The 26,995-nt window shown below is 45.1% G+C and overlaps 1 protein-coding gene across 3 annotated transcripts in view; it reads right to left on the reverse strand.

Moving 5' to 3' along the window:
• LRRC20 (leucine rich repeat containing 20) overlaps window positions 1-26,995 on the reverse strand; it is a 75,081-nt gene that overhangs the window by 26,616 nt on the left and 21,470 nt on the right. For 2 of the 3 annotated variants that reach the window (XM_028729575.2, XM_077930513.1), the window contains exon 4: window positions 14,792-14,959. In XM_028729575.2, the coding sequence (XP_028585408.2) occupies window positions 14,792-14,959 (168 nt within the window). Of the gene's footprint in view, window positions 1-11,999; window positions 12,175-14,791; window positions 14,960-26,995 lie in introns of those variants that run through there. The other variant, XM_077930512.1, reaches the window with a different exon arrangement.

Raw genomic sequence — 26,995 nt, forward strand, 5'->3', positions numbered from 1 at the left:
TTTTCTGCTCTCATGTATCACAGCATGAAAACAATTTAAACAAGCAAATATTCTAATTGCTGATGAGTTCTTGGAAGAAGCTGGGGTGTTGCTTCTCAATAGCTTTGATGTGACCCAGCAGCGTGTTGCAACATAATCGGCATCTACTTGGTGGGAATCAATGTCGCCATTGGCAATAGAAGAGCCAGAGAGGGATGGGCTAGTTCAGTCAGACCATTCTTGCATGATGCACAGCTCTGAGCACTGGGGATTGTTATCACTGTCAGAAACTGATCCTTTCACATTTACATTCAACAGAGCCAATGTTAAGTACAGTGGTACCTTGGGTTACAAACACCTCGGGTTACAAACACTTCGGGTTACAGACTCTGCTAACCCGGAAGTAGTACCTCGGGTTAAGAACTATTACCTCAGGATGAGAACAGAAATCGTGTGATAGTGGCGCGGCAGCAGCAGCAGGAGGCCCCATTAGCTAAAGTGGTACCTCAGGTTAAGAACGGGCCTCTGGAAGGAATTAAGTTTGTAACCAGTTAATTAAGTTTGGAGCCAGTGTGGTGTAGTGGTTAAGAGCGGTAGACTCGTAATCTGGGGAACCGGGTTCGCATCCCTGCTCCTCCACATGCAGCTGCTGGGTGACCTTGGGCTAGTCACACTTCTTTGAAGTCTCTCAGCCCCACTCACCTCACAGAGTGTTTGTTGTGGGGGAGGAAGGGAAAGGAGAATGTTAGCCGCTTTGAGACTCCCTAGGGTAGTGATAAAGCGGGATATCAAATCCAAACTCCTCTTCTTCTACTACTAGAGGTACCACTGTATAAGAATTAAACAATGGCATTTAGGATGGTATTGGTGTACAACCCTTCCAGTACTGGAATAATGAGACACTTTTGTTTCCTTGCTCCACTGCTGGGCCTTGAACTTTGCTCCTTCTGTGTCTGGCCCCCACCCAGGGAAGAGAAGACAGAGCCTTACAAAAGCACCTACAAAGCTAGCCCTGGCCATCTGCACAAGCTGCAGGAGGAAAAGTGAGTTGTTGATGCAGCTGGTGTTGGAAGTGTTGGGATGCAAGTCAGCTTGTATCAAAGGCTGGACTTCATGGGAGAAAGCAGACAGAGAAAAACCTCCAAAACTGCCCTGTGCTAACCTTCCCTCAGGTGCTGGACTGATATTTTATTCCTTAGATTTATGTACTGCCCATCAACAAAAGATCTCAGGACAGGTTCACAAGATAAAAACACAAGACAGAAGTACAAATAAATAGTTAAAACAGAAACAACAAAATAATAACACCCACTCCCTATCACAAACACATTAAAAAGGCTGTTTGTAAAATATTAAACAGCCAAAGCCCTGGTTGAAGAGGAATGTTTTTGCCTGGCACCTAAGGATATATAATGAAGGCACCAGATGAACCTCAGATGGGATTCCACAAATGGGAGGCCACTGCAGAAAAGGCCCGTTCTCATGTTGCCATCCTCTGGACCTCACGTGGAGGAGGCACATGAAGAAGCTCCTCAGAGAATGATCTCAGGATCCAGGTCTGTTTATATGGGGAGAGGCAGTCCTCGAAGTTTATCTTCGGGGTTGGTGTCTTCACTACTTTCCCCCTCTTTCTTCCTCTTCATGTTGGGAGAGGAGACATCTTTGAGAACAAAGAGCAGGCATGGCTCCTTGCATCTCGACCCTAGTTAGATATAACCAGGATCTTTCCTGCCTACTGTGTAATAAATGTGGACACACAGATTCCAAGAGCTCAGTGGCAAGAGGAGAAAGAGAAAAGCGAACCAGTGATCTTATAACAGTGGTAAGATTGGAACTGAAACCTCCTCAGATACGGCTCATTCTTTTGCCACTGTCATATACCAGCAGTCTGCTCAGCATCACATAGTGTTTTAACTACAGGGACATTAAATGAGCCTTTGCTTGTTTGGCAACAGCTGGCCTGTATTCTGGGTCATGGGAACATTAACTGGCCACTTTTAGCTACGGAGTTGCACAGTAGCTTAGACAGAAGGTGGTCTCTTCAGTATGGATCGCAACAGCATTCATGCTTTTCCTCTCGTCCTGATTAGGAGCAATAGCTCTGGTGCCACGTAGCAGGCAACATATGATGTAATCTGAAACAAGACCTGCTCTATGACAGACTGCTTAACTTGATTCACAGTGCAATATATCATACAGAGCCCAGGTAAGAATGAAAGATGGATGGCATTTTGTGAAAAACGGGCAAGGAACCTCTAAATTCATCAATGCCTTTGGGTGAGACACTAACAGGTTATTTACAAGAGTGGTGGCCTCATTCTATGCCTTTTTTTGGGGGAAAATATTACAAGATAGAAAAGGTAACTCAGGACCCTGTCTCACTTCAAATTCTGCTTCCACCGCCATTGGAAAATGCCACTGATTCTGCAGTAATTTTGGGGAAATTGCTTTTTAAATAGTGGGGTCTTATATACCGAGGCTAAGCAATTTCCATTACAAGATTCTTTGTTAACAATAGTCACTTACATTCCATTCATCCTAAGGTGTACCTGTTTGTTGATGCTTACCAACCTACTGCTAAATTTAAGACTGGAATGTTTTAGCAGCTGATTGAGATTGGTAACCAGGGGCTGCTGGAGTTCTTGAAATACACAACACACAAATTTCCCTATGTATCAAATCAACAGAGCATTACCAGTGTAAACACTGAAATACTCTATCACACACCGTTGTGATGAAACTGGCAATTTGCAACTCGTTGTGAGATGAGATTGTGCTGTGTTTGGGGACATGAACAAATTTATTCAGATTTATTTTCTGCCTCTAAACTATTATATGGCACAGTTGTGAAACAATAGACTGATGCCTAGGCAATCTGCAGAAAAGAATCACCTGATCTCTACAGTTTAATTCAGGGGTCAGCAAACTTTTTCAGCAGGCAGCCGGTCCACTGTCCCTCAGACCTTGTGGGGGGCCGGACTATATTTTGAAGGGGGGGAATGAACGAATTCCTATGCTCCACAAATAACCCAGAGACTCATTTTAAATAAAAGGACACATTCTTCTCATGTAAAAACATGCTGAATCCCGGACTGTCTGTGGGCCAGATTTAGAAGGCGATTGGGCCAGATCTGGCCCCCAAAGCCTTAGTTTGCCTATCCATGTTTTAATTCATTATCCAAGACATGTACACAGTTTATTCATATGCACAATTAACAGGAGAAAAAAATCTGTATTAGCTCTCCAAGTTCTCTAAGTTAGATCCATATTACATCACAGTATCTCAGTGTGTTGCTGAGCTTTGGTACAAATAAAACAAAGTACCGCTAGTCTGTAGTTTACTTGTTTTAGGACTCCTTAGGGATGATGCAAGATCTTTCCCTCTCCCTCTCCCTCTCCCTCTCTCTCTCTTGGCCCCAAAATACTCTTCCATCTCAGAGAGCCAGTCCTTGTTTGTTTTATCATGTAATGCTTTTATAGTATGCAAAATACTTTACAATTGATTATTTACCTTCCTCGTCTTCACAAAACTACCTTTAATCTAATTTTTACAGAGGCTCAGATGAAGTGGCTTAGACATGGCAAGGAGAAGAAGTGAGGGGAGCTGCGGCACAAACAAAAAACAAAGGTAGGCTGGAAATGCATGGAAAAGAATGGCATGGTCCGCCCACCCACCAGATTAAAGGAAAAAAGAAAAAGTCATTATCAAGCATTGTTAGAACAGCTGCAAAATGGCAAGGTAACCAAAGGCCCTCTGGAACCTTTGCAAAAGCAGGAATCAATGTCTTCCCCAAGGAGCCATTCAGATTGATGTTTTATTGTGCATACGTACAGCAACATGTTGTTGATACATTAATAGTGCGTTAGAAGTAGATTTACAATGAACTGTCCACACACCAATATCGGTTATCTTCCGATGCTTCCCCAGTGTTCCTACAATACTGCCTTCACATTCTAACTCCACTCATTCCACTGTCCATGTTCATGCCATCCTCAATGTCCCCCCCTGTCTTCCATTTGCACACTTTTAAAGTTTTTTGTCTTGGGTGCCCTGCACGGCATAGTTCATAGCTTCTCTGAGTTATTCAAGCCCAAACTGCGGGAGGCAGTGGAAGACAGGAGTGCCTGGCGTGCTCTGGTCCATGCGGCCACGAAGAGTCGGACATGACTAAACAACAACAACAACAACAAAGTTTTTTATGTTCACGTTGCGGCTGCTGCACTAAAATCTCCACTCCTTTCAGCACAAAACCCCACAGGAATGCTGGTATCTTTTACAGCCACTGTGGCGAACCAAACCTAATTCACGAATGTTGCCAGGACGCCTTAAGGCACAAGTGCTACAGTACAACAAAAGAGGGATGAAAACAATAAAATAAAATGGGAACCTTCTTGATGCAAAAAGTTTTGGGGTGTCAGAAAGGAAGGTATGGCTCATGCACCAGCTGATTATGAAGCAGTATGATTGACCCAAAACTTTTGTGGGCACAAAGAGTGTTGGATGTGGGAGCACATATAACGCCCCCCCCCAAATGCCATCATGAGCACAAATCATCATTAATGCATAAAAGGGTGTCTGGAGGCCCATTTTTGCAGCAAACCTGCCTTGCCTAAATCTGCCCCAAGTGGTCTCCCCACGCCTATAACTGGAGATGTGAGTAAATGAGAAGAAGGCCACTAATCTCAAAATGTCTTCTTCTTTCTGGGGAAAGAAGCATGCATAGATGATTCTTTGACCTCTACTACTGCCCTTGCAGGTGGCGCTGTGGGTTAAACCACAGAGCCTAGGACTTGCTGATCAGAAGGTCGGCAGTTCAAATCCCCGCGATGGGGTGAGCTCCCGTTGTTCGGTCCCTGCTCCTGCCAACTCCTAGCAGTTCGAAAGCACGTCAAAGTGCAAGTAGATAAATAGGTACCGCTCCGGCGGGAAGGTAAACAGCGTTTCCGTGCACTGCTCTGATTTGGCAGAAGCGACTTAGTCATGCTGGCCACATGACCCGGAAGCTGTACGCCGGCTCCCTCTGCCAATAAAGCAAGATGAGCGCTGCAACCCCAGAGTCGGTCACGACCGGACCTAATAGTCAGGGGTCCATTTACCTTACTGCCCATGTCTGGAAAGGAAATCAAGGACACAACTAAGAGCAGGGGAAGGGTGCTACTATGGCATTGCAGCTCTGTCTTGTTTCTCTTTGCAGGCGAGGGTCCACAGATATCTTCACCAGCTTCTCCTGGGGGAGGACATTGGGAAACCAGGTGTGGTGAAATGATGTAACCTAGAAAAGGGCATGGCTGACTGCTAGGAATCCTGGCCAGGAGGACTAATCTCTGCAACATTTTGCTGCAGGTCCCACTTGTTGCTGTATAGCCTAGACAAGACCCAAGTGAAAGTTGAGCTACATGGAGCAGAACTAAACCGACGCCTGCATTTAGGTAGAGTGGAGTGGAAAGTTATTTTTGCTAGGCTTGAATAGCTTCCTGAAAGAATTAAGTGATGTTTACCAGTGCAGCCTCGCAGTTCCCTGCTGTTTAATAACACTGTTGAAGCACTCTCAGGCATCACATAATTGGCCTAAGCTGCTCATGAAAAATAAAATAAAAGGCAAGACAAGACGAGCTGTTCTGAATGGACTTTGTGTCACCTGGCACCATTTGAATAAATATGGAGCAGATGGTTGTTAAGTTCTTTTGGGGGTGGCATATATGGCGGCAATGCACAGGCAATTGCACAACCATCACTCTCCAAACCAACTGAAGCACCTCTCAATTAAGAAAAAAAGACACCCAATGTTCCTACAGTGCAGTTGCTTAAAAACCTACGCATGGTTAAAAACCATTTTGACACACTAAGCCAAACTTAATCCAGCAGCAATGCATTGCAGTTTACCAGGTTTTTTATCATTCCCATTTTTGTGGTCCTAGGCAAGCAGCAAAAAAATAAAAAATTCCCAGAAGGTTTGTCCATCTAGTTCAGCACTGTCTGCCCTGATGGGCAGCAGTTCTCCAGCAATTCCAACAAGGGTTTCTCCCAGCCCTACCCAGAGGTACTGAGCCTTGGTCCTTTTGCTTACAAAGTCTGTGCTCACCACAGGCCAGTCTGAATAGGAGGAGACTTCCTTGGGCTTAAGCAATTCTAGCATGCGGGTATCATTTGCCAAACACCCAGCCTGGTACCTAAGGCCTCATCCGCAGGTATAAATTAATGCTGCAGATCCTGCTGGAAGTTACATAGCAAGTTCATCTTGTTCACGTGCAGTTCATACAGCTTAAGTTCCTCCCAAGCACATCTGGGTGCCAAGCCAACCGCTGCACTTCTGCCATAGTGTCTTTGATGGTCACTATCCCAATATGGGCCTGGATGGGATGGGATGCTGGAGCTTCTGCAGGTAAAAGGAAAGTGAGGGATTCTCCACCATTACTCCTCTAAAAGGGGAGAAGGGGGGAATTCAATAAATGCACCCCTGGCACATGTTGGAAGTGTGAGTGCAACTCAGCTCGGTGAGAGAGGTTTGCATGGGTTGAAGAGGACAGAGAAGGGAACCCTCAATTATTGCATCATCTCACTCCTCTTTCCCTTTGATCTTAAGACTGATATTCTTAGGTTGCAACCCCCTCTTCCTCTCTACTTCTTCAGACCCTCTTGGGATGATCTCTGAGAACAAAGGAGCAAGCATAGCTCCCTTGCACTCCCAACTCAGAACGAGAGAAACTTTCCTATCCAAGTACAGTCGCACCTTGGCTCCCGAACGCCTTGCGAGTCGAACGTTTTGGCTCCCGAACGCTGCAAACCCGAAAGTGACTGTTCTGGTTGGCGATTCTTCTTCCATTCTTTGGAACCTAGAACTGACGCAGCTTCTGCAGCTTCCGATTGGCTGCAAGAGCTTCCTGCAGCCAATCAGAAGCTGCGCCTCTGTTTCTGAATGTTTTCGAGCAGACTTCCAGAACAGATTCCGTTTGACTTCCGAAGTACCACTGTATGTAGTTCCAAGAATAAACATCTTTGCTATTTTTTCTGTGTGTGTATGTGCATGGATTAAGGTCAGCCTACTCTCCTACCAAGGATTCGCCAGATGAATGCTTCCAGGCTGTGTGCAAACCTTACATATCAATCTAACATCACAAATGTCCTTTTTATGCCAACAAGTCCAAGTAACATGTTACTAATCGAAGGAGCTAAGCTGAACCAGGGCTTCACAATCACAGTTAACTACTAGCTTGCACTGCCAAATGCACAGTGTCGTGAGAAACCTGGTGTCAATCAAGCAAGGCACATTGATGTTGGCAGAAATCTCATTGATCCTAGTGGTTGGAAATGGTGCAATGCACCGTGATCACGGAGACGGCTGCCAGTCTTGTGTAACCGGATGGAAGAGTTTAACAGCATGAATCAATGAATGTGCTGAGAGTCGATAAGGTGATTAAGCATCAAAAGAAGGAACATCAAACCAAATGCAATTGAAGTCCCATAAATGCTCAATCAGGTCAACAGATAATAAGCACCAACTGGCTATTTACTTACTTATTTTGCATGCTCAGAGAACTGACTTCCTAAATGATTATGATGAAACCTGTTATTGGCCTCCACTACTGCCCAGAGCTTTGTGTTCTACTACTCAAGGGGCCACTGTAGAATGTGCAGCCAAACGCTGCAGTTAAATGTATGCGCAACTGCCGCTATGCTCAACTTCTAATCCTGCTTTCATTCAGAGTACAGTGCTACCTCGGGTTAAGAACTTAATTCGTTCTGGAGGTCCATTCTTAACCTGAGGTATCACTTAAGCTAATGGGGCCTCCTGCTGCTGCCGCACCACCGGAGCACGATTTCTGTTCTCATCCTGAAGCAAAGTTCTTAACCCGAGGTACTACTTCTGGGTTGGCGGAGTCTGTAACCTGAAGCGTCTGTAACCCGAGGTACCACTGTACCCTGGTCTCGCTCCTGCATCCCCATGGATTGGGGATTGCACCTCCCAGCCTCAAAACCTCAACGTGTTATCAAAATTGTTCCTTGTTATAGATCATATTTTTGATTTGCTGTACTAACAGCACTTCATAGTTCTGAAACAACTTGGTGGTGCCTGGTTATTTGACATTGGTGCAGAATGTAATTATCAAGATAAAAGCGTTGATCGCTATTTTGGTGTTGGCATCCGTCTGTCTCGAGAGACAATGGAGCGCGCTTCTGGGGGTGAAGTCAAACCACGAGAATCACAGTGCCTGCTGTAGCTGCAGAGAACAGTAACTCGTAGCTGCTGCCTCCCATGTTGTTTTTTGCTACGTTGTTTTGCAGATAATACAGAAAATAACTCTGATTTGGGCCTGGAATAAAACACTATTATCACACAATAGGCCTATTGTTCTATCTGTGACGTTATTTATATCTGCTGCAGGAAGATATCTTAAAGCTTTTCAATACACCCTCCCTCCTAGCACATCTATATGAATTGATTCATGCAAAAAGGAAGGGGAGGGGAGACATTAATTCTATCCTCACAGCTTTTTAAATCTAGCTTCCTATTAAGGTATCAGACTGAGATACTCAGTTATGAAATCTAATGTACAGTAAAGTATCTCTAAGTGACTACCTCTGAGGTATCAAACTACATAAAAGCAGGAAGTAACCTAAAATAGCAATGGACACATTCTGAAAGGAGTTATACAGACAGAAAAATTGCTGTCCCCAAATGATACCATACTTTGATTTGTCTTCTTCAATCACATCCAGTATTTTGTGCCTCAGAGCACTGGAGGCCCAGTGGAAAATTACTGTATACAATGAACTTAAAAAAAAAAGGACTACCATGTTCAATCCTCTCTCTTTGAGGCAGCAAATTGGGTATTCATCAGACTTCTAAGAAAGCCTGCCATACGCAGGAAGGATATTTGTAGGTGCTTCTTGTAGTCCTTCAGTGTCGTGCCACTTCTCCCATTACAACGCTGCAAAAATACAAGCCTCTTCCTTGGCACAATTGCTGGTTCACGCTTTGATCACTGCTTGCCTTGACTCCTGCAATCCTGTAGTGTTTGGTCTTCTATAATCTCACTTTGGTCCATTGTCCACAACAATACTGCCCATGTCATTCAACCCTCCCATCGCTGCCTCTCCTGAAATCCCTACACTGGCTTTTCATCTGCCGCATCTCATGAACGAACTCCTTGCGTTCACCATCCAAGTGCCTTCCATTTTCCTTCTGCTCATATCTTGACCTATTTCCTGCCTGTGACAATTGCTCATCCACCTTAGCAGACTGTTCCTTCGAAGGACTTTGCCCTTTGCTCTTGCTGCCTTTTAAGTCTGCAGCTGCCTCTCAGAACACCTGTGCGACGCTGCCTCTCTCAGTTCTTCCAAAGTCACCTTTTCTGTGAAGCTTTTGGAATGTCCCCCTGCCAAAACGACATCCCTTGGGTGGTCAATGTGGAGCCTTTCAGCTGTTTTTGGACTGCAATTCCCATCAGCCACAGCCAACCTGGCAAAAGGTCAGGGATGATGGGAGCTGTAGTCCAACAACCTGAGGTGGGCATTACATTGGCTTTGCCTGCCTCACTGAACTAAACCCAAATAAGTGCAAGTGTCATTGAGGGCCAAAACACATGTGCATTCAGTTACGTGTATAAATAAATATGCTTAGCCTATTTTTATCTTGGAGAGGACACAGTTGCAGGGCCCCCAATCCAGAACAACCCTGGTCTGAAGCAAGGACCTGCACCAGTTTTCAGTGGATGGGAGCTTTTCCTCAAAAAATAAATGGTCTAGTGAAGCATGCTTGTTTAATCATGTGAAATAAGCAAAACCCAACTCTCTTCCATCTGTTGCCTTCCCTGTGTTGAACTTGAGACTGTATATGGAGGGTCCTATATTCATGTACTCTGGAAAGTGTTGTGCACACTGATGCAACAAACACCAGCAACAACAGCATTTATTAATTATAATCGAGGGTATTGCTATCTTGAGCATTTCCAGAGCTCCAGAGAGTCCTTGTTTGCATTCCTATGTAAAAATCCTACAACAAGTAGTTCCTGCTGAACTGGGCAAAGTTTCAACCTTAGGGGTTCCAAATATTGATCCCAGACCTCTCTCCCCAGGACTGAACTAAATTTAAACTGGGTTCTAGGAAGCTTAGATTAATAAGCCATATCAATGATTAAACAGCAGATAGCCTGCTAGGTTGGCAGGAACCTTAAAAATGTCTCTTTAAAAATAAAAACTTTTTAATAAATATTTTCAAGGCCACTGTCAGCCCAGCAGGTTATCTGCTGTTTAATTATTAAGCTGAAGTGGTGGGAGGGAAAAGGTCATCAATTAGTCACTGCCAGATAATGTGGTCAAAAATATTCTCATCACAATGAGACGTGGCTGTCCTTGTTCTTCAGGAAAGCAACCGGGTCTACATTATAACTGCTGCCTTCCAAATGTGAGCCGTTCACTGGGGAAATGTGACCATGAACACTGTCAAGTGGGGCTTTTTATCCTGTTGTTATGAGTTTGTGGGAGCCAGGGTTTGTGGGTGCAAGACACCCACAATTCCTGGATTTTATTAAGTATTAGAATTGAATCAATGCTTGGGAGTATTAACGATGGGCTGCCAGAGGCTGCATTTGGCCTGTTCATATACAGGTCAAACCAGCTTCCCATGTCAGGATCGCCTGCGGAGATGGACCAATAAAAAGAGGCCAAAGGGAAAATATAGAGCCATGGACCACAGAATGGAAACCCTTGGCTCAACCATGAGGCAAGGCGAGGCAGTAGCCTCAGGACGGCAGGTTCCGGAAAGCTGGGAGAGGCAGCAGATCTGGCCTCCAAGAAGTGTGCCACTTGCTGCCTCCTCTTCAGCCGCCTCCTCCACCACCACCACTGTGCACCTGCTGCCTGTCCCTATGCGCCTGCCGCAGTGCACTGCCACCTCTTCCTCCTCTGCTGTGTGCCCCAAATGTTCCTTCCTCTTCTTCTTCTTTGGAGTGGGGAAAGTGTGGAGTTTGCCGCTTCCTAATTTGCGAACTCCAGCCAGCTACCTAGACTGGGCACAGAATCCACTGAGCTTACTTCATGGCAGCTGTAGCAGCCAGGCAGAGAGAGATGGACTTTGCCAGGAGTGACCAAGTGGCAGCCACCGTGCTAGAAGGGGCCGCAGGCTTATCCCACATGCAAAGAGCAAGCCTGCCCTTCCTCCCCTCCGCAGAGAAGGCAGCTTACCTTGCTGACGCACCCAAGTCTTGCTGTGGAGCGGTATTGGACAGGACAGGATTGCCCAGCTCTTGCTTCCTTCAATTGCACAGATCACTGAGCCCTGCCCTGCAGCCTTCCTAACCTTCCCAAGGACTAGGCAGCGGCTGCTCTGGGAGCTTAGAGGACGTGCCAGTCAGGAAGCTAGACAATAACTGTATTGACTTTCTCCAGCAGGAAGGCAACAGGAACAGGACCCCACCCCCCAACTTCATGCAGCTACAAGGGCCAACCAGTGACTACATTATATTATGGGGTTGGAAACCTCTAACCTGGACGCCTAAGTGGGCTTTGGCCAAGCCACACCCACCTGTCCCACACCTGGCATCATACAGGTTGCCAGCTGAAGGGCAGGGCAGGTCACTGTGGGACTTGGGTCCAGTTCCCCATTCCTGGTGTATAAGGACATGATTCACATACCCACTGACTTAAAAAGTCACCAGATGCCTGTAAGGCAAGCTCGAGTTAGGCCAGTGTTAATCCACAAACATGCCATGTGGGAAGTCGAGAAATAGTGGTTTGCCTAAAGGCTGCCCAGTGAATTCATGCATGAACTGAGATTTGAAGTAGGGCAGACCAATTCATACCTCATGCTTAAAATTGCCATGTTGCACAACCGAAAACGACTTGAAAATGATGCTTTATTGTGCGTGTACACACACACACACACACACACACACACACACACAATTTTATTGTTTCTTACTGCCTCCTGACCATTTTTATCAATACGGGCCTGACAGACAGCTTTGCCAATATATATTTTTCTGTTATCAGTAAAACAGGAGATAAAACATTTTGGTATTGATCATCCATGAGGCTCCCTATGCTACATCTGAGACCAATTTATTTTCAAATTCACACTGACAAGTCCCTGTTCCCTTTAATCTATGAATTAATTGCCTGTCACTTCTCTCTGGCATTTTGAGATGCCAGCTGATTTCGTTTTGTGATATTAAAGATGTGTCCGTGTTTAGAAACTAAAAAAAAAAAAGAGTGAAAAAACACAGAAAAAGCTAAGTGTACAGCAAGCAGCCAGTTGAGCTCAATAAAGATGATTCCCCCCCCCATTCTCCCCTTTTTTAAAAAACAAACCAACAACTCAGATTTAATTAGTTCATTAATTTATACTTCCAAAATAAAATAAAAACATTTGGCAAACTGAGAACGGGGAAGTCAAGCTTCACTGCCCGCCCACACCCAAAGGAGTAGATCACCACTGACACAAAATTTACGTGCAGTAAAGTTATTCATCTGAAATCTCCAGTTTATCTAAGCAGCTATTCCAATATCCAGGGGCTTTTGTATATCAATCGAAGTCTATCTCTGTAGTGATAGCACGGCACAGTGAACTATCCTAGATCACAGCTAGGAATGCAAATGACATCTCTGCGTTTGGTTCAAGAACCATGCAAGCGTTTATTTCCAGTACTCACAAATGCTCCAGGATGTTTGCAAGTACTTGGGGGAGAGGGGGGTGGGAAAACACCCCACTCGGCAAATGTCTAATGTTTCCCTTGCCCTGGAGCTTGAAGCTAGAATAAGAGTGGGTGCTTCAGTAATGAAGAAGCTCTGGTGGGGAGCATATATAACAGCTTGGAGCTTTAACCCCTTCCTGCCTCTCAGTCAGCAGAGGTTTCTATGCATTTCCTCCTCCTACCATGTGGCCTCAACATGCAGCAAAGATGGGCACTACGGCAGCAGCTCTGATGCTCCTGCCTGGCTCTTCATCTTTTCTGCTCCTTTGACCATGGAGGAAATTGGGGGGGGGGGGGCAGTCTGTGTATGTTTCTAAGTGTTTGTATTGCACGTCTTAGTAGTCAGGTCGCTGTTGCAAGCTTTACCTAGAATGGACAAAACAAAAAAATTCCTTCCAGTAGCACCTTAAAGACCAACTAAGTTAGTTCTTGGTATGAGCTTTTGTGTGCATGCACACTTCTTCAGATACATTCTTCTGGAATGGACAGAAATTTTTTAAAAGGATGCACGGGTCAGGCTCCCCACCCCGGACCCAAATCCAAGATCCTTGAATTTGGTACTGAGGATAAACATCCCTGCAGGACACAGCTGAATGATGGCTTGCAACAGAAGCTCCTGGGAGTGCTCTGATCTGCAGCCCAAGTTTATAAGAGCCTTATACTTAGACATAAGCTTATAAGTAATTAATATGATGAACACAACTAAAACCTCCCCCCCCCCCCCCGTCTACACGCATCCAAAGATTATGTGCAGAAAGCATGAAAAGTTGGTATGGCAGCAAGCAACAATCACATCATCTAAGTTTTCTGTTTCATCTTTATTATTATTATTATAGCCTCAATTTAGACTTGCCAGTTCTAGTATTCCACTAAATCTTCTAAGGTTCTAACCAAACAACCTGTAGGAGATCTCTTTAAGTTTTATCTGAAGGAGCGTCTCCACCCCCATCGTTCTACCCGGACACTGAGGTCCAGCACCGAGGGCCTTCTGGCGGCTCCCTCACTGCGAGAAGCCAAGTTACAGGGAACCAGGCAGAGGGCCTTCTTGGTAGTGGCACATGCCCTGTGGAACACCCTCCCACCAGATGTCAAAAGAAAAAACAACTACCAGACTTTTAGAAGACATCTGAAGGCAGCCCTGTTTAGGGAAGCTTTTAATGTTTGATGTATTGCAGTATTTTAATATTTTTTGGGAAGCCGCCCAGAGTGGCTGGGGAAGCCCAGCCAGATGGGCGGGGTATAAATAATAAATTATTATTATTATTATTATTATTATTATTATTATTATTATTATTAATCTAAGAACAGTCACAAGCGCCTCCAAATTTAACTGAGCAGCTGTTCGTTTCTCTTACATAAATGCACCCATTATACCTATCCTGAAGCTCCTATTAGTTCTACAGTAGAAAACGTACAGGTGCAATGAACAGTTTTTACACCTGGCTGACAAAGGGGGAAAAAGTCTTCTAAAAGATGACTCGCTTCCAGAAAAATAAAAACGAGCAGCATCTTCTGCTCATTATTCAGTTCCAAAGGGAAGCATGTGACCTGAGGGGGTCCAATTTCTTAGACTTAGTTTGCTCTTCAAATGAATTTTCATTTTAAAGAATGATTATGAATTGTTTTCAAAAAAAGGGGGGGAAAGCTGAAACAGCACAGAAAAGTAAAAGGAGAAATACTTATACAGTATTAATGAATGCAAATAGCATAACTTCTTTTTTGAAAGTGTAGCTCTAATGCTTTCAGGTTAGAAAAAAACAAGTGATGAGAATATTATTGCTGAGCAAAAGTGCCGTTTCTTTAGCAAGGACAGACCCTTCAATCGCAGGCGAAGTTCAATGCAAAGCATTCTCTTAAGTGATGAGACGTCCTATGAAACTCACACAATTGCTTAATTATGAAAAGTTGCTCATGGCAGAGTTTGGAAGATATGGATACCAATAATAGCAACAGTAATACTATTGATTGCAGGCAATTCCTCTTCACGGCTGGCTACCAGGCTAGTGCTTAAATACAAGGTTGCACTGAACATCCGAGTAAGTTTTAATGCAAGATCTTCGCTACTCCACAGTTGCAACAGAGAAGTCCTTGGATGCACAGATACAGTGCAGTCTCTTACCTGCAATCTCATTCTCTTCTAGGTTGATGGTTTCAAGAGCTGGCAAAGAGGTCAGCTGTTCTGGAAAGTGACTAAATTTGTTCCTGGACAGGTTGATGACTCTCAGGTGCAGCAGGGTTCGGACCTCTTCTGGCAGGCGGTGGATACAATTCCCTTCCAGATTAAGTTCTGCAATTGGACAGGGTGAGAAATCATGAAAACCCGGCCAATTCAGAAAGACATTCGGCCAAACCGTCCTTTATTTCAGGCAGTGAAATAAAGACAAGTAATAAAAAACAAAACAGAGATTGAAGGAGAGAAGTTGTCAATGCTTGCTGGCCTCTTGCTAACAAAACAGGCCTGACAGCAGAAGCCAGCTTCTGTGATCTAACTCACACGTGGAAAGCTTATTTCTCACACATTTGTGAGAATGTGCCAGTGGAGAAGACGTTTCTGTCTATCTAAAACTCTCAAGTAAAGGTTGAAGCTGGGTTTCTTTTGTGGTGGGGTGGGGGTGGGGGGGATGCAGCTGTTCTGCAGAATTTTAGATGCCTCTTTTTGCAGACTGACACAGATGGAACAGCTGTGGCCTCCCAGATGTTTTTGGACTCCAACTCCCATCAGCCCTTGCAAGCATGGCCAACGGTGAAGGAAGCTGAGGGTTGCTGCCCAACAACATCCCGAGGGCCACAGGTTCCCTGTCTCTGATTTAAGATATTTTTAATAGACTTCCATTCATCGGAATAAATTAAAGGTTGGTTTATAAAAACTAAAACTATAGCTAGGGGATTAAAATGCAAAACAGTAATAGCAAGCAGAGGAAGAAAGACAAGACACTGATACTTAAAAATGACTGAGAGGACAAAGAAAAAGTTTTACCCTGGTACCTAAAAAGTCAACAAGATGGTATAGGGAGAGTCTTCTCACAGAGGGTATTCCACAATGCTACAAACAAACAAGGGAACAAACAACCCCTCTGTATCTAGGTGACTGAGCCTCACCATGGATGGGGCTGGGGGGGGGGCTCAGGAATTATCTTAGAGCTCAAGCAGAATGGCATGCAAAAAGGCAGTTCATGAGATTCAGGTAAGTGCCATAATTTTGAAATGAGCGCATAAGAAAACAGGTATCCAGTGCAACTATTTCGTCGTCATCATCATCATCACTAATTGGATTTCTTGCCTGCCTTTCACCATAAGGTCCCAGGACAGGTTACAACAATATATATAACAGGCTTGTAATTTATTTAAACTGATTTTGTTCAGATGAATATGGTGGGTCCTAAAACACACACATCTCAGTTGTCGAAAGCTGGTCCAGTCAAAATCTGGCAGCTTTATTTTGCTTGCACAAACTTAGTCTTCATGAGGTCTTCAAAAGGCAGCCTGGCAGCCACTGAACACCTGAACAAACCACTGCATAAACAACGGGATGAGACTACAAAGCATGCTAATAACCACTCCTCTCAGAACAGATCTCCAGAGCAAGAGGTCTCAGTGTATGTCTGGTTTATGTTGTAAGAGATCAGAATTTATATCTCCATATGGAACTCCATTTCCCCCCTTCACTTTAGGTTATTGGGGGGGGGTGGCATAGAAGAAAGAGACACGCTAAAATTTGGGTTTTAATTAGTCTAAGGTTCACTTGGGTCCAATATGTAGTTGGAAAGTTTCAGGATTTTGGCCTATTTCCAAGACTCCTAATTTCTTGAGCAAAACCTTGACTTTTTAGATAGATAACTTGAGCCTTCATTCAATATTCTCTCTAATGAGAAATCTACAGAAATCTCTACAGGCCAATTTGAAGAGATACGGTGCTTTTGATACAATGCAAAAATCATTCATTATTAAGCATGGCTTTGAAGACAGTTCACCAGGCAGTACCATCCCTGCCCACTGTGTGGGACTGCTGAATTTTTTTTCCTGTGAACTAAAAAGAAAGAGGACAAAAGCAGAGAAGGGGGCCCTTTCTATCCTACAGTTAGAAAGCGGTAGATTTTGAGGCAACATATCATGGAGAACCTGCTTCAGCTATTCTTAACATTTTAATAATATGAAGAAATCCACACTGTCCCATTTTAGGGCAAGAGGCAAACTTTACACTCAAAAACAGAAACAAAGCAAGTGTTCCTTGCTGTGTGGTGTTGTGCCATATATTTAAAAGGTATTTTCGTCATGCTTTTCTTAGCATTAAAGCAGTTTACGTAGCAGTAAGAACTAAAAACAAATACAGCGGTACCTCGGGTTAAGAACTTAATTCGTTCCGGAGGTGCGTTCTTAACCTGAAACTGTTCTTAACCTGAGGTACCACTTTAGCTAATGGGGCCTCCTGCTGCTGCCCGATTTCTGTTCTCATCCTGAAGCAAAGTTCTTAACCCGAGGTACTATTTCTGGGTTAGTGGAGTATGTAATTTGAAGCGTCTGTAACACAAGGCACCACTGTAAAATGCACAAACTGAACCCAACAAATTGGGCAGGCACTGTATTATCACAACTCCTTGTAAGCAAGTTGCTCCAGAGACGGCTGAAGTTGAATAAAAACCTAGCAGCCTCTGCCAAGCTCCTTGTCTGAAGAATGGAATTATTATCCTGTCCCAAAGACAGGTGCTACTTCTCCTATCTGAGACATCCTTCAATGTGCCAACTTTGATTACAACTTCTTTAAAGTTAAACAACAGCATAGCAGCTCTGCTGAATCAGAGCAAAGGGCTATCTAGTCTAGAATCCCCAATCAGGTGCCTAAGGAGAAGCCCAAAAGGAGGACACGAGGACGACCTTCTGCAGATGTCCTCCAGCAAATGGTATCCAACAGAGTATTGCCTCTCGACCCTAGAGCAGTTGGTTGCAAATTTGGGTCCCCAGCTGTTGCTGGACTACAACTCCCGTCATCCCTAGCTAGCAGGACCAGTGGTCAGGGATTATGGGAGTTGTAGTCCAACAACAGCTGGGGACCCAAGTCTGAGAAACTCTGCCCTAGAGGCTATGTCAGGCATAGGCAAACTTGGCCCTCCAGATGTTTTTGGGACTACAACTCCCATGATCCCTAGCTAATGGGACCAGTGGTCAGGGATGATGGGACTTGTAGTCCCAAAACATCTGGAGGGCCAACTTTGCCTATGTCTGGGCTCTGTAGCCACTGGGACAGTCTTAGCGTGAAAGGGGATTAGAGAGATTTCTAGAGACTAAGACTGTCCCCGTGGCTACAGAACCCAGGCATAGGCAAAGTTGGCCCTCCAGATGTTTTGGGACTACAAGTCCCATCATCCCTGACCACTGGTCCTGTTAGCTAGGGATGATGGGAGTTGTAGTCCCAAAAACATCTGGAGGGCCAACTTTGCCTATGCCTGGGTTCTGTAGCCACGGGGACAGTCTTAGTCTCTAGGAATCTCTCTAATCCCCTTTCACGCTAAGTTGGCTGCCGTGACCAAAATTTAGGGCAGCCAATTCCACTGTTCAGCTACATGCTGTGTGAAACAATTCTGTCTTTCCCAGATTGCTAACTACTCCAGTTCATTGGATGACCCCGGGTTCTAGGATTAGAGAGAAAAACACTTTCTACTTTTTCACACCATGGAAATTTATCCCCCCCCCCCCCTATTAGCTTTTTTTAAGCCCCAAATGTTGCAACCTTTCTTCATTACAGAGCTGCTGCAGCTTTTGATCATTTTGATTGGGCTTTTCCAGTTGCACAATAGCCTTTTTGAGATGCTGTGAACACCTAATTACAATTCATTTCCCAGCCTATTCTCTGCCACCTTCTTATGTGAGCAGCGAGTGGAAAGAGGAAGCCGCTGCCTAACAAAAAAGGAAGGAGCAGGAGCAGCAATTTGCTTGTCTCTCCTGCAAGGAAAACACTACCCCCTCAATGTTGCCTGTGGTGCAGATGGACGCCTTGCTGGGAGCACAAGGCGAGGTGTCTGCTTTTGAGAGCTCTCCAGCTGCTGTAATGTGCATGACACTCAATAAATGACAAGGATAGGCAGTCAGGCAATAAGCCTTTGCAGTCTGGCGGGCGCTTGGAAAGGTTTCGTCACATGACAGAGCAAGATTGCTAATACTGTACAACAAATTAGTATAAGCAATGGAAAAACAAACCCCCCACAAATCATACATCAAGGTGAATGATGCTTTTTACAAGAGCAACCAGATCATGGGTAGGCAAACTAAGGCCCAGGGGCTGGATCCAGCCCAATCACCTTCTAAATCTGGCCCGCAGATGGCCCGGGAGTCGGCGTGTTTTTACATGAGTAGAATGTGTGCTTTTATTTAAAATGCATCTCTAGTTTATTTGTGGGACATAGGAATTCGTTCATTTCCCCCTTCCCCAAAATATAGTCCGGCCCCCCCACAAGGTCTGAGGGACAGTAGACTGGCCCCCTGCTGAAAAAGTCTGCTGACCCCTGAACCAGATCAATTTTGTTTGCACGACAGAAAGTGTTACCAGTTGGGCTGGACACAAAAAGTTCATTGTAGTTTATTATTTCTGGCTATGGCATTTATCTTGCCCTTGGCATCCCCTTGGCCCATCTTACACCAAGATGCTGCTATGACTGTGTGTGAATAGTTAGCAGAACTCTTAGGTTCAGCTGGCAGGGCCAGACAGCAAAAGTTTTCCTTTGTGCAGCAGGAGTTAAAAATGTATGAACAGGAGTGAGGAAAGCAAAAGTGCATACAGTACACATTATTCAAATTACAGGGGAAATGTCAGCGGTTTTTCACCTGCAAACGAAAAAAAATATCATTTCATACATATTTTATACATGTCCCATATTTGAGCCTACCTTGCTTGCTTCTGAATTATTTCACTCCCCACCTGTTAACCTGTCTGCCAGGGATCTTGTCGGAGATAAGATGAAAAATAATGATTGCCTTTTGGGGTGCATTTCCACAATGAATTGCACCACCTGCTATTCAGCAAGCAGAAGGCTGAAGGAACAGCCTCTCTCCAAGGAAGTAGTTCTAATCCCATGCTTTATAACTTAATGTTGTTGTTTTTTTTAAAAAATGATGCCTTTCTTAAATGAAGCATTATCATCATCATCATCATCATCATCATCATCATCATCAATGTGAGGAGTAAAATCTTGTAAGGGAGGACTGTTTTCATCTTTGGCGATCATTCATAGCCAAGTAAGATTGTCTTCCACAAACATGGTGTTAACAGTGAGTCCGTAGGTGACTGTGGAGGCCAATTCAGGATCCACACGTCCTTCCACAGTGGGGACATAGGTTTCCCAGCGGAAGTTGATCACAGTGAGGGTTTGCCAAACGTGCCTTCCTCTTAGCACATTTCTCCCTTTTGTCCTGAGTTCAAGTGTCTTCAAAGCCTATGACACCTTTGGTAAAGACTGTTCTCCAATTGGAGCACTCACAGGCCAGTGTTTTCCAGTTGTCAGTGTTTATACTACATTTTTAAAGATTTGCCTTGAGAGAGTCTTTAAACCTCTTTTATTGACCACCAGCATTACGCTTTCCATTTTTAAGTTCAGAATAGAATAGTTGCTTTGGAAGACGATCATCAGGCATTCAAACAACATGAGAAGTCCAGTGAAGTTGATGTTGAAGAATCATTGCTTTGACACTGGTGATCTTTGCTTCTTCCAGTACACTGGCATTAGTTCGCCTGTCTTCCCAAGTGATGTGTAAAATTTTCCGGAGACACTGTTGATGGAATCTTTCGAGGAGTTGATGGCATTTATAAGTGGTCCATGTTTCACAAGCATACAGTAAGGTTGGTAGTACAGTAGCTTTGTAAACAAGCATTTTTGTTTTCCTGCGAATGTCCTGGTCCTCAAACACTCTGCACTTCAATCAGGAGAAAGTTGCACTTGCAGAGCTCAGGCAATGCTGGATTTCGGCATCAATGTCGGCCCTTGTGGAAACATAACTGCCCAGATAGGAAAAGTGGTTGACATTTTCCAGCGTTACACAGTTCAGTTGGATTTGTGGCACTGCAGAGGGGTTGTTTTGTACTTGTTGGTGCAGCACTTTGGTTTTTTGGGTGTTTAGCGATAGGCCAAGCTTTTCGTAAGCTTCTGTGAAGATATTTAGGATGGTTTGGAGGTCATCCTCTGAGTGTGCACACACTGCATTGGTTTTAAAACTATGAACTCATGAAATAAGTTTCAGCACTGAAAGCACCTATAGCATTACAATTTGCCAATATATTTCCTTTTGTCTGCACCAAAATTTTAGGACTTATGAGAGATGGCTACACTGTTATTGTCAACAGTGTGCAAGGGAAAAAGGATATTGGATGAGACCAAGGGTCAAGCCTGCAAGCAAAATGTGAGTGCTTCAAAATCTGTATACTTCATATCCAAATGACCCCAAAGTGGTGCTCTATCCAATATTTGAAGCCATAAACCACTTAGGCCCATCTGCACTGTACAGTTAGAGCAGGATCATACCACATTAAACAGCCATGGCTTCCTCCAAAGAATGCTGGAACCCAGTGGAGGCTGCTCCATTCAGGGAAGTGGGGCACTGCCCCTGAACCTGCCTTTTACAGGGATCCAGGCAGAAGGGCCTTCCCAGTAGTGGCACCCGCCCTGTGGAAAGAATAGCTATGCAACTTCTAGAAGACATCTGAAGGTAGCCCTGTATAGGGAAATTTTTAATGTTTGATGTTTCATTAGGCTTTTATATTTGTTAGAAGCCGCCCAGATAGATGGGGTACAAAGATGATGACGACGACGATGAAGACTTGATTTCTTACTTTTCCCAGTGGATTAAATACTAGCTAATCAGGAGAGCATGCATACTGAGGATCAGTTCTGTGTATCTTAAAAAAAAATAAAAAATGCCCTAACTAACATAATATTTGACTGTCAGTATGATATTTGAACAGAAGCATGCTGAGTTTCTATCACCTCCAGGGAACCGATTGCCATATGGTGATAAATGCCATTGAAGACAACACTGACTGTACTGGGAATTGAGGATGCAGAGCCCCAAGTTTGGAGAAGCTCAGTAGTTTGTATAGGCTGAGCTTTTGCTCTTTGCCAATTCGCTACACACTCTTACATTCAATTCCGCTTTCAAGGTATTGGGCTAGAACAAAAAGCAGACAGTAAAAAGCAGCCTAGAGTCTCTGAGATGATCAAAATTCACAAGCAGAAGTACACTCTTGGGCTTTGAAAAGGTAAGAAATTAAAGAAGTTCTGCACAGAGGATCAGCTTCCCCATTCCTTTGCAATTTTCTTTTATGTAAGAAAGTTTTGGACAGACTGGATGCCTTTGATGTCAAGGCCAATATATTTGTTGCCAAAGATAAAGGCTAAATGAGATATCACAAGCAAATCCACCAATTTGCTAATGAATTTATCTCCCCGTGCTGGAACAATTTTACTGTGACAAGGAAGTGGATCAAAGATTAAGTCTTTGTTGATCTGAATGAAGAAGAATGCTATTTACTGAAACTGTGTTCTATAATCTATGTGGGTACCTTTCATGTTCTGGCACGGAGCATGAAAATTTAACTACACCAGAGATTATAACACCATCTTGTCTCTCGTGATGATGAATGCTTGCGGTAGAATTACATCAGCATGATCCTGGATATAGAATTTAATGTTACAAAGTGGTTCTAGAATCAAATGAAGCTCCTCCTCCCAGGGGAATATGATTTCTAAGGAACATCTACAGCACCCTTCCCCAACCTGGTATCCTCCACACATTTTGGACCACATCTCCCAAGAGTGCCAGCCAGCATGGCCAACGGTCAGGGATGATGCAAGTTGCAATGCAAACATCTGGAGGGAACCAGGTTGAGGAAGGCTGATCTAGAGTTCAATCAGAGAGACAGACATGTTAAAATAAAAGCCCAGCACACAACATATCTAGGTTCTGGTTTTTCCTTCTGTATAAATAATAGATTTTTAAAAAATCCATTGTCCTTAATCAGCAGAGAGATTATGAACACATCATGTTCCAGCACGTTTCTGTGGTTTTAAATGTATTTCTTTATAAATATATCACCATTCATCTCCTGCCTCTTCTGCCCAAGCCAAGTGCTCCAAGTGGCTTACAGAAATAGAGCTACTCCTACACAGCAATTCAACAGAAAATTAAGTGGTACCCACTTCAGCTGAGCTGCCACTGGGAGCAAAATTCTAGATCTCTCTCCATTACCTCGCAGCACAAGCCAAATAATTCCCTTGCATGGGCTTGTGGTGGGAGAATCCGGAGCGAAATTAGTCCTATACAAACTCAGAGGACTGTATGCATTGTTAACCTTGATGGATTGAAAAGAATCTACTGGAAAATGTTAACAGATGGAATACACCAAACAAAAACAAAAAAGCAAGCTCAAGAAGGCTGTTGATAGCCCTAGAGCTCACGAAGCGGCTAGGGAGATAACCTTGTGCCTAGTACAGTGTTTCCCAACCTTGGGCCTCCAGCTGTTTTTGAACTACAATTCCCATCATCCCTGACCACTGGTCTTGCTAGCTAGGGATGATGGGAGTTGTAGTCCAAAAACAGCTGGAGGCCCAAGGTTGGGAAACACTGGCCTAGTAGACTGTTAAACTTCAGACTCCTAAAAGGGGACTCACTCACATGATGGGGTGGCCCCTCCTTCCACCGCTACCCCACCAACAATGTGCACGTAAATAATAAGATATAAAGGAGGTGGGTTCTAAGCTAGCCTTCTCCCCAACATGTTATATTTCCATTTTGTAAGAATGTTCTTTTGTTTTTAATTGGAGAATTTATCTTCATGTGAACTACCCATCTTTAATTGGAAGTGGCATAATCAAGACGCAGGTTGACCTCACCGTTCGTTGCTTTTGAGAACTGGGAAATGCAGTTACCGTCTGCATTTTATGTGGCATGTTTCGAATCTTCTCGTCTTCAGAGGAAAAACATCCCAGAGCAGATGAGAACAGAAGAAGATCTTGCTGGATCAGGCCAAAGGCCCATTTCGTCCAGCATCCTTTTCCCACAGCGGCCAACCCAATGGCTATGGGGTGCTCGCAAGCTGAACTTCAGCACCACAGCTCTCGCCACCTACAATTCCCAACAAGTGGTATTCAGAGGTGATGATTTGACAAATGATTTGATAAATCTCTCAAGGAGTGCCACCAAAATCCTTCGGGCTTCACAGCTGCTTCTGTTTCTTTCATCACTTGTACTGGAGACACCAATATTGCCCTCTTGTGGACTGCACTCAAAGGCATTGCTTTTAAGGATGCTTCACAGAGCCAGCATATAGGGCATTGGGGTGGGGACTGTGCTGTGGGCTATTTAACAGTTTTGCAAAGTACACTTTGCTGCATGCACCAATCTAAAAGCTGCAGAGCACAAGACAGAATAGTTTCACAAATGATAGCATACACCAATCACCTCCATGCATTCCTGTGTAGGAAAAGTGTCTGAAGCAGCCCCAAGACATCTATTTAACTGTGAGAAACTCCAAGGAGCTGTATTGATTGTCATCAGACTCCCATAGTTTTCAAGATACAATCTACCCTAGCGGCAAGATGGACCTCTACCTTAAACTCCCCTTTCTTTCATAAAACACATTTTCACTTCTTTTAATATGTCATCGTCCAACCCAATCCTGCATTAATGTGCATTAAAACCCACTGATGGGAAAGCACCCAGGCATAAATAACAAAGCAGCCATGGATTGACACATCCATTCTTTGTCCAGCATGGTCTTGGTAATTAACTTAAGCAGGAGTGAATGGTATCCATATAAATGATGTGCTCTCTCAAGCAGAGCAAGTAGCACAGCAAGCAACAACACGCAACAAGTGTCTCGCAAAAACAGCGACTAGGAACATCCATCTCACACATCATGTCATCGGATCCCATTACACTGAAATTGTTTGGAAATGGTTATTAAGGTTGACGTTTCTCCACAACAAATAGAATCCACATATATACGGGATTTATCACCATCGCAAATCAAGTCTAGTTTTTTCTCTCTTCTCCAATATCTGATGTACCTTGGAGTGGCTTCCCACACGGCTCGCATTTGTTGAAAAGGCAATACAGAAGCAACATTTAATTTCATTGTGAAGTAAACTTAGCTAAAGTCAAATGACAAACTCGGAGTGGGAACACCAGCAACCTTCTCAGAAGAAGGAGGAATTGGGAGCTTTACTAGGCGTGGGAAGACCACAGACTGTGTGCCACCACTGCTATCTCACCACCAGAAAACCATTCAGCAAAAATGGCTGTGTCACACCTGAAATGTAGGGTAGGGTAAGGTAGTTTGGGTAGGGTAGGTAATGCTAGGGTAGATTGTAGACCAGTGTTTCCCAACCTTTTTTGGGCAAAGGCACACTTGTGTCATGAAAAAAATCTCGAGGCACACCACCATGCCAGATGGGGAAAGGTCACTTTTTACTTATGTAAAAAAAAAATAAAAAAATAGTAACAGCATAGAAGGTAATGGTAGATGACTGTTAGGGTCTCCCCCCAAATGCAGAATTCTATTAATATCTTCCTTAGCGAGCCGCGTTAACCCCTGTAATGCTTTCTATAGAGTAAGCATAGGGGACACTGGGGGATGTGGAACCAAGGGGGCAGTGGGCCAAAAGAGTTCGGGATCTACTGCTTTAAACAGAAATAAGAGCCAGTGGGTTCTTCCTTTTTTAAAGTATCGTTTCAGCGGGGACAGCAGTCCGGATTTCCAAAAAGCGGCACTTTTTTGCGTCTGAGCAAAGAAGAGAGAGAGGGGAAAAAAGAGAGAGAGATTGATTTGTGGCTGCGCAAAGGGGGGAGGAGCCCAGGAGTAAAAGTAGGAAGGACGAAGGGAGGGGAAAGGAAAGTTAATAGAAGGAAAGGCGGGTGGGAGAGAAAGAGAAAGAAAGAGGGAAGGAAGGGGGGAAGAGAAGTGGAAAGGAGGGAGACCGAGGCGGGGGAGAAGCGTCTGGAGAGTTGCTCCGAAGTTTGGGGGGCCGCGGGGGTGGGCGCGCGTCCCAGGAGGCAGAGGCCAGCCCGGGCTGGGAGCCGCGCCGCGGCCCGGGGGCGGTAGGCGGACCGCGGCTCCTAGGATGTGGAAAGGGGACGGCGGCGCAGGGGGAGGAGACCCGCACGGCTAGGGCAGCGCGCAGGGGGAGGGGAGCGGGCCGGAGGCGGGCGAGGGGGGCCGCGATCCCGCGCGCCGCGAACATGGCCTCCTTCCCCGCGGGCCCCTCCGAGCCCCCCCGGCCGGGGTGGGCGGCGCGCCCCCGCCGCCGGAGGAGAGCAGAGGCAGGAGGAGGAGGACGAAGGCGCTGCCGAGGAGGCGCGCCAACTTCTGCCAACTTCGGCGCCCGCCCCGTCGCCGCAGGCTCCTCCCGGCCGAGAGCCAGAGGACGGCGGCGGAGCAGGAGGAGGAGGATCGGGTTTGGCGACGGCTGCTGCGTCCTCTCCAAGCGCGGGGCTGGCCTCCGCCGCGCCCGATCCTCCGCGCTCGCCCGCTTCTCGGCGGAGCAGGTCTCGTGCGGGTGTGAGGCGCTGCTGCAGGCGGGCGACCCCGGCCGGCTGGGCCGCTTCCTGGGCTCGCTGCCGCCCGACGCCGAGACGCCGTGCGACTCGCCCGCCTCCCTCCCACGGCACACCAGGCAACGTCTCGCGGCACAGTAGTGTGCCGCGGAACACCGGTTGGGAAACACTGTTGTAGACAGAATCAGAAAACTCCAGAAAGTCTGAAGCCATGGGGCTGGGGAATGAACATAGGGAAGAACACAGAGTACATTACCGTATTTTTCGCTCTATAGGACGCACCCGACCATAGGTCGCACCTTGTTTTAGAGGGGGAGAACATGGAAAAAAATTCTCTCCCTCTCTGCACAGCGCCCCTTCAGCGAAGCGGCAGGAGAAACGGAGCCCCTTCCATTTCTCCTCCCGCTTCGCTGAAGGGGCGCTGCGCAGAGATTCCTCTTGCTCTCCAGGCTTCAGCGAAAGCAACCTGAAGCCTCCGGAGCATGGCAGGAGCGCTCCCACTGCACTTTGGAGGCTTTGTGTTGCTATCGCTGAAGCCATGGAGCCTGCATTTGCTCCATAAGATGCAAACACATTTCCCCTTAATTTTTGGAGGGGGAAAAGTGCGTCTTATAGAGCGAATAATATGGTACTTAACAGCATGGTTTTATACAGAGAAAGAAAAAGAAGAGTATTGCTTATAAAATAAAATAAAATTTAAAAATACAGGTTTCCAATAAAATGGTCGTGAGAATGGCTGAATGAATCAGCCATCCGGGTGGTTGTAAGATCCTGAAAGCAAAAGGTA

This window comes from Podarcis muralis, chromosome 6, assembly GCF_964188315.1.
Source record: "Podarcis muralis chromosome 6, rPodMur119.hap1.1, whole genome shotgun sequence".
Classification (NCBI taxonomy): domain Eukaryota; kingdom Metazoa; phylum Chordata; class Lepidosauria; order Squamata; family Lacertidae; genus Podarcis; species Podarcis muralis.